The sequence below is a fragment of the Heteronotia binoei genome, chromosome 5, assembly GCF_032191835.1.
Source record: "Heteronotia binoei isolate CCM8104 ecotype False Entrance Well chromosome 5, APGP_CSIRO_Hbin_v1, whole genome shotgun sequence".
NCBI classification, from domain to species: domain Eukaryota; kingdom Metazoa; phylum Chordata; class Lepidosauria; order Squamata; family Gekkonidae; genus Heteronotia; species Heteronotia binoei.
In genome coordinates, this window is record NC_083227.1 from 104,495,202 (window position 1) to 104,505,482 (window position 10,281).

The following is a 10,281-nucleotide window of genomic DNA, read 5'->3' on the forward strand; positions in this document are numbered from 1 at the left end:
GGTCATAGCATCTGGGTATAAAATGGGTATTTATATGGTACATCTGTTTGTGGAGAGGTACATAAATAATGGGTTGTATAAGCCCAGGTGTTAGATCCATTTTAACCAGTGTGAGTTCCTTTGTCTGGGAATGAATTGTCCTTAAAATTGCTCACACTAGATAAAATAAGATCTAACACCTGGGCTTATGTAACTCACCATCTATGTACATCTCCCTAAATGGAGGCATTTGAAGTATAAATATTCATTTTATACCCAGATGCATTGGTCCCTGTACACTCATTTCCTTCAGCAAAATAGGTAAATGGTACAAAAACAGTAAGCTTAGTTGTTGCCATTTGTAAATGGCTACCAATTTTCATCAAGGTACAGTAAGTTATACTTGTCAAGTGTGCTCCCCCTCTTCTCTTCCCCCAAAGCAGTCCAGTTGGGCCCAGCCTTGAAAATTCTGAACCAAATGGAGAGGGGGACTTTTATTTTAAGGACAGGAGGCTTTCTTTACTTGGGGGAAGTTTCCCTGATCACATGAGCCTTTTGCCTTTTCCCCCTCATAATAAGTGATGCTTGGAATGATTATATCATAAATAAAACAAGTCAAAGGTAGAAATGGAGTTTATTCAGCAATCAGTCCTCTTGTCTGAGCCATAGACTCACGATCTCAAATGCAAAAAATGGAGAAGCCAATTCTGCTCCTAAAAGAAATCAGCACTGATGATATTTAAAGGGAGCAGATTGGTGTTGAGGTATCCTACAATCAGAGCAGGAGCTGGCATCAAAAGAACTGAGGAGGTGACTGGCTTTGGAATGTGTTGGCAAGGCTGTTAATTATCTGCCACCCAAACAGCTGTCAGGGCTGCTGATGAATGTCTCAAAAGGGGCTGAATAGTTTTCTTTGGCACCCTCAGAGTCACACCATTAACTACTGTTAGGAATGTCACCCTTGTGTTGGGAGCACTTTTTCGACTACGAGTCCAACTCAATTCACCAGGCCTCCACTGGTAAATTGTATTCCCTACCAGGACATGAATTCTGCTCTGCCAGTGAACTGCACAAGGTGGTAAGACAAGTATGGGAAGTTCTGGAATTGTAACATCCTGGCTCACTGTGCCATCCTTGCTGAGAAAAAAACACTTATGAGTGCCAGAGATCAGAGCTCTGATTACAGTGCCAGGTGTCTCACGCCGGCTGCTTTCTTCTACAAGTCCACCGATGACAAAGATCCCATTGTCCATGGTCACAGCTGTTGATTTGTAACACTGAAAAGCCAGAGGCATCTGATTCCACACATTTAACCTTGTATCATAAATCAGAATGCCCCTATGAGCAAGGCCACTTGCCCTTGTGTGAGAGAATCCCCCAATTAGGTAAAGCTTGTCCTTCAGTGTGGCAGAGGCAAAATGACTCACTGGAAATGGCAGGCTGGCAATGGGAGACCAGGATTTCTGTGTCAGATCAAAACTTTCTGCAGAATCAAGCACACTTCGGCCACTCCGGCCCCCCAAAGCATACAGCTTCTGTTTACAGGCTAGAAAGCCATGTTCTCGCCGAGGTACAGACATGGAAGGCAGCTGTATCCACTGGCCAGTCAGAGCATCAAACTCATGCAGATTGCCTAAGATTGAGCCATTAAGCTTTTGCCCTCCAGAGACATAGAGCTTGTGCCCTACTGCCAAGAAGCCTGAAGAATCAAGATACATCAAGGGTGGTATCTCCTCCCAACTTTCTGTCTGAAGGTTGAAACCCAGGAAGTGAGTTTTCAAACGCTCAACCACTCCTCCTTGCATGTTGCTTACAAAAAGGCCCAAGCTCACAATCCAGTCATCATACATACCACACCTGAGACCTCCACTCTTCAGCAACCTCCCTTCCCCATCCAGCTGTTCCCACTGAAGGTGAGCATGTCCATACTGGGCAATGATATCTGCCTGAATGGCAGTTACCTCCTCAGAAGTAAGAAGGGGAAGACGGATCTGTCCCATCAACTTCTTGAGCAGTGAGAGGTGCTCAGCTGGTTGAGAATTCACCCACCGTTGCACAGCTTGGTAGACAGTGAGCTCAGTAGACACCAGAAGTTTATCTGAGGAGACAATACTCATCACTGTACTGAGATCCAGCCCCGAGAAGGACTCGTGTTCAGAAAGTGGCTCAAAGTTCATTGTGATGTGACGTGTGGCCACGCGAAGCAAAGCTTGGTGATTGTGGGCATATGCCAATGCATAAAGCCCCAGACAGCTGTCCATCGAAATGCTGTCAGCAAGAAATCTGATAAGAACAAGAAAGGAAATAAGAGTCAATGAGAAATTTAAGCCATCCATGCTTATTAGCCATTATTACATCCTGTGATAATAAATTCTACAGTTGAATTACTCTTTGGAAGAAAGAAGAACTGGTTTTTATACCACATTTTTCAACTAAAGGTGTTTCAGAGCAGCTTGCAGTCATCTTCCCTTCCACTCCCCACAACAGACATGCTGTGAGGTTGGTGAGGCTGAGAGAGAGAACTGTGACTGACCCGAGGTCACCCAGCTGGCTTCATATGGAGGACTGGGGAATCAAACCTTGTTCTCCAGAATAGAGTTCACCGCTCTTCATCACTACACCACATTGGCACTCCTTCTGTCTCTTCTGAATTGATTGCCCATCAACTTCACTGGGTATCCCCCTCAATTCTATTATTATGGGAGAGGGAGAAAAAGCTCTCTCTATCCACTTTCTTCACCCCATGCATAATTTTATAAATCTCTATCATGTCCACACTTAGTTGTCTGTTTCCCAGTCCCAGACTCTTTAGCCTTTCTTCATAGGCAATTTGCTCCAACCTTTTAATCATCTTGGTTGTCCTCTTCTGTGCCTTTTCTATCTCTGCAATGTCATTTTTGAGATACAATGACCAGAACTGTACATGGAATTCCAAATGAACCTGCACCCTACAGGGACAGTACAATATTGGCTGGTTTATTTTCAGTTTCTGTCCTAATCGTCTGAAGCATGGAGTTTACTCTTCTACTGATGCACAGCAAGTGCACTATTTTGTCTGAGTCCTAAATGAAACCTACTCATTGACTTCTTTGTTAAAGTAGGAAAATGACAGTGCAGAAATCTGTCACAATGAAGATAAAGCAGAATAAGCATGAACAACCTTCATTTATCATTGGTGTTACATTTGAACAAGTTTTGAAGTTTCCATAGCATGTATCTTACCACTTTTGCTATCCTTCTTGGCAAGTTCACAGTTGTTGAATACTAAATGGTGTCTTACAGGAACATTGTTTCCACATTGTTTCCACTGCCATGATATGGAGTTCACATTTCCATGTATCTTAAGATACTCATCCACATTCTAAAGAACCCCGGTGCCAGGCACCGAACAGAACTTAGTCTGTGTTACCTGCCAACTATATCTTGCAGTGGGAGGATCACAAGCCTGCTAGCTGCTGTGAAGAGGTCTTGGGAAGACTCCATTGTAAGCAACAGTTTCCCAGTGTAGAGATAATCTAGAATTTTCTGAAGGATGGAAGAGGCCATCTCTTCGAGCACAACCTGCCTTTCCCAGGATTCTCTGAAGGGTCTGGTGAACATAGCACGGAAATAAGGACTGAACGAGGACAACAGGGCCCTAAAAAGAGAGGCAGCAAAACAACTAGGTTAAAGAATAACTTGAGCTGATTTTCAGTATAACAGTTCTAACTCCTAAGGTGGTTCTCTCTAAACAGGAATGGCTATTGGCTACCATGTTCAGTTGCCTTGTTTCTCCAGCTTTGTTTGGAAGAAGATGCAAAGGATCTTCTCTCATGTACCACCAGGGCTTTTTTTGTAGCAGGAACTCCTTTGAATATTAGGCCACAAACCCCTGATGTAGCCAATCTTCCTGGAGCTTACAGTAGGCCCTGTATTAAGAGCCCTGTAAGCTCCAGGAGGATTGGCGACATCAGGGGTGTGTGGCGTAATATACAAAGGAGTTCCTGCTACAAAAAAAACTCTGTGTACCACTAATATGTACAACTAATTTGGTAGTGTCTTGTGATTTTATTTTACATTTCATAGCAATATAAGTGTGTTTGGAGGGGAGAAATACCAGGAAAATAAAGGAAGTCAGGAGCTTTGAAGTGAATAATTAGTCAGATCTAGACAACAATTCACATGCACTACTTTTCTTTTGCAAGTTGAATTACATTTGGAAGAAAAATTCCAAGAATATCACCTTTTTTCATGGACAGAGATTCTGAGTGATTAACACAAGAAGCTGAATATCAAGTGCAAAGGAAGATCCTTCCACTGTACAGAGTGCAGCATACCTGTGGATGCTCGGGGCAAATGGGGGAGACCATAATATGAACCCCAGAAGGATATGTTGTTAGAAACAAAATGCTACACTAGAATGATTTCATTGTAATTAAGTAATGTAATTATTTTCTATTTACATTAATTTTCTACCTTTAATCCAGTCACTAAAGGCATAAACTATTGATCCATAAAAAGGTAGTAACTTTATTTATATGGGAGGGAAGGTGGCTTGGTATGGGTCAATCTTGCCAGGTTTTAGAAACTAAGTAGAGTCAGTGCTTGGGAAGGGAGACCACAAAGGAAGACTCTGCAGAGGAAGACAATGGCAAACCACCTCTGCTTCTCCTTTGCCTTGAAAGCCTCTTAATGGGGTCACCCTAAGTTGGTTGTATTGATAGCACTTCACACACACACACACACACACACCCCTTTATTTATACCCAGTAGCTGGTCAATATCAAGGCCTTGGGTGGCTATCAAAAGACTGCAAATGTACATACTGTGGACCTGTTTTTTCCCTTTTTTGGGATAGAAATATTATCTTCCTGAAAGAATGGAGCTGAGTGGAGTGGAGTGGAGTGGAGAGCCCTTCTTGCTGCCAGCTGAAGCCAGAAGTATAGAATGCTGCTTGGCTGGTCCTTGCAGCAATAATAAAACTACCTCTTTCTTTCTGTTTTTAAATTTCATAATGTTTTTTTTATTTTTTTATTTTAAATGGTTTTATTTTGTGTCCCATTTGTTTGGAAGAAAGGCAGGCTTATTCACATTTTAAATAAATCAATAAAACCAACAAATTTTTAAAGGTACCGACTGAACTTTTCACCAGATAAAATGTCAAGGATCTGAGGCAAGGATAAAAAAAAAGCCAAAATACTGCTAGAAGCGTGGCTAAGCAGCCAGCTTCCACATTAGGTGCAGAAATAGGTGTCTGTAGTAGAGCAAAGGATACAGAAAGCAGAGCCTTCTCTGCAGAGAACCCCACGGTGGCTTCTGTAGGAGTGTATAAATGAGTTTAAATTCTCTGGTTAAATTTGATTAGGCTTGTATGGATTCTGACCTCTAGTATCTATATCATTTTGCTTATCAGCAAGTGGATATGCTGTAAACATCATCATGGTTCTGTGAGCAAGAGACCCCTAATTTCAGTTATATATGGACACCGTAATCACCTGTTTGGTTGCCAGAGTGCCTGGAGATTCAACTCACACACATCTGCTGTGAAACGTGGGTTTATCTACCATTTTATAAGAGACTTATGTGAATACTAACAGCCTCAGCGTTACAACAGCACTCTATATTTCTGGAAGAGTGCTAGCCAGAAGTACAGATGGGTTTCCGGCCGCTCCATGCATGCACCATCTCGGCCATTGCAGTGGAAGAAGTTGCGTCGCCAGGAACTGTCCAGGCAAGCGGTTTCCAGCCTTGACCATGAAAGCCATGTTGGTAGGCTAACATCATCAGCGACCATCTTCCTGCAGTGCCAGACTCCATGACAGAGAAGCGAGAGGCTCACATACTCAACAGCTGTTACTTCTACATAAGGCAATCAAACTTAGCTTAGGCGTGGATCCTGCCACACCGCCTAAGTTTTTGTCAAATGGAACTTTAGACAATGGACGGTGCTAGCCAGAAGAGCTGAAGAGGAAGACCAGCTTCACCTAGAGCCAGAGTTCTTTTGTATAAATTGGGTGTCACCTTAGGTATCAATGTGGCCCTCTATTGTCATCTTTAGATATGTTTGGATGGCTTGTTTAATCACCTCCACCCAAACCTCCACCTATGCCATGCCCTAACTGTCATTCTGGAGCCTCCCCTTTTCCTGAGGTAATATACCAAGTGACATCGCATCATGCCCCATCTGACCCAGCATCATAATCCTTTTTCCCTCCTACCCCCTAAGGGCTTAAAGAAGACCTTATAAGCTCTGACCCTACATCCCACACGTGTGCATCTGACAGTACACCATACCCTACTGTTAGATATGCCCCCGATACCTGATCTGTTGAGGGTCCACCCCCCATCTCCTTTTTCGTCACCATTGGAGCCTTCCTCGAAGACTACGATAGGTAATTATTACCCTGTGTCAACCCTTGTGTTTACCCCTGTCTATTTTCAACCCTATCTTTAGTAGGACTGTATGTTTGCTGTGTGATTTTATACCCTTGTATTTTTGCCTCTATTTTACAATAAAACCCCTTGATTGTTAGATTATATTGCCTCGTTATTGGGTAACTTCCAAAGAAGACACCTTCTGTATAAATAGGTTTTAGATCTCGCTGAAAGGCTGATTGCCCACCACTCTAAATTCCCCCAAACCCTATTTTTAGGGCAATTTGCCTAACAGTTCCACCATTCTCTAGTAAAATGCTAAGCACCTCACAAGCTTTAGTGTACTACGCTATAATGTTAACTCATAAATAAAAGCTATTGTGCTAGCATACAATTTGTGGGGTTTATAGTTTTCAAACACTTGAATTTTGCTGTAAAAGACTGAGACTAAAGATTGCGTCCCTTTATCAACTCAAGCTTATTTGTTTTGACCATAATCCATAGCAGAATCCAGCACTGCAAAATATGTTAGTTTGCTACAATACGTACAAAACTGCAAGTTCATAGAAGAACCTGCAAGGTAATACAACAATTTATTAGAATTTCATGATAGAAACTAACCTCAGTTATCAAATCTGGACTGTACTGAAGTCAGAGGATTGTAGCATTTAATAGCTGCCCAAACAAAATTTCCCATATTTAACATGATATCCTTGTCCACAAATACTCCATGTTTTGTGTGATAATTTGGAAAAAAACAACAACCCAAATCTCTCTCTCTCTCTTAAAGGGAGAATCACTGTGGCCTTAAATTTGTGTTCAAGTCCTATCTTTGCTGTGGATTCATTGTGTGACCTTGCACATGTCACTGCATGACACTCTCAATTCTCCATCTATACAATGTAAATAATCTGCTACCTACTTTGTTAAATGAGAGGGAGAAATATATGAAGATTGTAAAGCACTTTGAAAATATTAATTATTGTTATTGCTACTACCACCATTAGTAACTGCATTTGTTCTAATCTCACAAAAGTGCTGGGACTACTGCAAATAAGAATTTTTAAAGAATTAAATCTTTGTAGGCATATAACTAACACTAGAATCATAGATTGGAAGGGACCCCCAGGGTTATTTAGTTCAATCCCCTGCACAATGTAGGAAAATTACAAATACTTCCCCTCCCACCCCAGTGACCCCTGTTCTATGCCCAGAAGATGGCAAAAAACCTCCAGGATCCCTAGCCATTGTTTCCTGACTCCACTAGAACTTATGCCAGTGGCTTGTTAGGAGAAATGGACCTGACAGGATCCATTGTGATGAAGATTGTTACACTCTATGTCAGAGGTCACCCTACTTCCAGAACTGGAGTTTTTTAGTGCTATTCTGTGTAACCTCTATTTGGTTGGACAACTAATTCTCCCCAAGGTAATATCTACATCCTGCCTTTTAATGACATGACATCTAAATCACCAGGCCAATGTCCACCAATGGATTGGAGACAAGCAAAGGCCAGAAACCCACCTGTGACATGGGAAATTCTTTCCTTCAGCCACCAAGGTGGCATCACAAAGCTGCTGGTTCTCATAAAGTTTTCTTAATCCTGTAAAGATGGGGAGACAAGAAATAAGAACTCCAGTGATGAGATAGCTCTGCCCAAGTAGCAATGTAAGGAAAACATGAAGAATACAAGGTGATGCTGGATTATCTGTTTCCAGTATCATTTATTTGGGAGGAGGGTAGTTTCATTCTACCAGGCATGTCACACTCTGAAAAATGATTGCCCTGCTAGAAACTCTTCATATTGTTCCCTCAGCTTTCCTTCAGTTATAGTGAAGACCAAAAGAATAACTTCATGATTCTCCCTATCTGAAGAGATAATTTAGTATTCTGTGATAAATACTCGTCCCTATAGCAGGCTCTCTTAACACATAGTACTATAATCCTAGATAAATTCCAAATCACCACACTCTAGATTACAGGAGGATTAACACAATGTGTGAGAACAGTAGTCACATCATTACTACAGTATGTGGCACCTTGGTTGAGATAAAAAAAATTAGTGAGCTCCATGGCCTCATACTTTACATCTAAGATCACCCTTTAAAGTGTTGGATTAGGATGAAGGCTCTATGGGCATATTTGTGGGCCTTGTATTTCCAGTAAACTGGGTACCACAGAGGCAGAATACTAATAAAAATAAAAACCTTGTCTAACTCTTGTTTCCATATTCTGAAATATACTTACCCTGAGCAATATAGGATCCCAAAGAATTAGGCCTCACACTCATACCATCCTCTTTACCATCCAGATCCTTTTTGGAATCCATAATTCATCCACTGAAATGGGTCCAGGGATCTCAACAAAAAGTGAGACTCATCAACCAGTCATTTCTAGAAAAGAAGAGAAGGTCTTAAAATTGGAAATAGGGGTTTAACAACAGCTCCATAAAAACTAAAACACTGAGTCTCACAACACACTCACAGCAGTCCAAATACATCCTCATAGATGCTCTGTGGCCTGAGGCTCATTGTTATATAAGAGGATTTTGCCTGAAGCCTGGTCTTGCGATTCTGAACTACATGGCTAATGATAACTCATTTCAATAATAATCCTGAAGTCTGACTTAATCCTTTCTCCTTTCTTCAAAGCACTCTCAATCATGTTTCTTCTTCTCATGGGTACAGAAATAATAATACTTCCTGCCCCCTATATTCATTGACAAATTCTTTTACTTTACTGTCCCTTCAATAGCCAGCCTTGTAGATCAAGGCAGATGATAAGACCATTGAATCGATTACACTGAAAACTCTTCAAAAAATCTGCTTCTCTCAAGCCCAACTGACATTCAAAAAAATTTCAGATCCATCTATCTACTCTGATTCCAGGATCTAGCTTCAAAATAGTGCTATACCTGAGAGGGCTTTGTTGCCTGATAACCATTTTGGGTCATTAATTGCCTTGGAATGAATCTTGGTGCAGAAGCAATCGCAAAAACCAGTGGAGGAATATGACAGCTGGTCCAGTGGTTATCCAAGCTGGGAAACAGTAACACACAGTATTAGATGGTATCTGGCAAGGAAAGCAGTTGCCATTTTCTGTATTTGGTTGCTGGTAGTTGGTGAAACCACCGTATTTAGGCCATTGGGCAAGAGTCTGATGCAAAGTATAAAAACTTGAAATCCCTAAGGAAAGCTAAGACCTCCCTCCATTATGACTATCAGTTTTGAAACAGACTAGTAGCAGCCAATGAGCTTTTACTATTTTGCAACTCCCCCTTTAACATTTGCATATTGGGAGACTGCAAAACCACGTTTTAAAGCCTGGTGATCTTACTATCCTACTATCAAGGAACAGGTGCCTTCACAAGAAGAGATAAACATTTAAAAATGTGGAGCTGCTCTGTTCTGTAATCAGGGATGTCATTACGTTTCTGCAGCTATTGTGTTCAAAGATAAGGTAGCAATATCCATATGAAGAACGAGTTGTGGGACCCAGAGGGTGGGTTGCCAAGCTGCTGCTGACTGTGGATGTTGGAAACAGTGAGTCAAAGGGAGCTTAATGGATGGGGTTAATTTTTGTTGAGTAAATGGAACAAGGGGGGAAGTGTTAAGCACTACCCCACTATTGCAGTCTTACACTTTTAGGTTGCAGCTTTATTGTCTGACTTTGAAGTTCTAATTCCTGAACTTCTTGTCTTCTGTTGCCTCCTTCCTGTTTTGCTCATATTGACTGGATAGAGTGTTCCTTCTCTGACTCCCCAAACAAAATTTCTTTGTCTCATCCTCATTGCCTATATTCTTCCAGCCCTACCCAGATGAGCTCTTGGAAGTGGATTGAAGCAGGCCATAGGGAGGGAAGGGGACATGGCATAGCCTGATCAGAACTCGCTAAGCAGGCTCAGTACTTGGATGGGAGACCACTGAGGAAAACTCTACAGTGGAAAGC

At 41.6% G+C, this 10,281-nt stretch overlaps 1 protein-coding gene across 1 annotated transcript; it reads right to left on the reverse strand.

Moving 5' to 3' along the window:
- Nucleotides 1-597: 597 nt before the first annotated feature.
- LOC132571500 (kelch-like protein 24) lies at nt 598-8,741 on the reverse strand. Its single transcript, XM_060238302.1, has 4 exons — nt 8,581-8,741; nt 7,858-7,936; nt 3,389-3,616; nt 598-2,262 (listed from the first exon to the last, which is right to left on the reverse strand). The coding sequence occupies exons 1-4, from the start codon at nt 8,660-8,662 to the stop codon at nt 822-824; spliced, it is 1,830 nt and encodes a 609-aa protein (XP_060094285.1). The 5' UTR covers nt 8,663-8,741; the 3' UTR covers nt 598-821.
- Between the last annotated feature and the right edge of the window lie 1,540 nt (nt 8,742-10,281).

Excerpts from the sequence above, each read along its gene's own strand:
- LOC132571500 (XM_060238302.1), bottom strand. The coding sequence starts at position 8,662 with ATGGATTCCAAAAAGGATCTGGATGGTAAAGAGGATGGTATGAGTGTG. Across the intron at positions 7,937-8,580 it reads GGGATCCTATATTGCTCAGG|GATTAAGAAAACTTTATGAG; the intron begins GTAAGTATATTT and ends CCATCTTTACAG. Across the intron at positions 3,617-7,857 it reads AAGAATTTCCCATGTCACAG|GGCCCTGTTGTCCTCGTTCA; the intron begins GTGGGTTTCTGG and ends CTCTCTTTTTAG.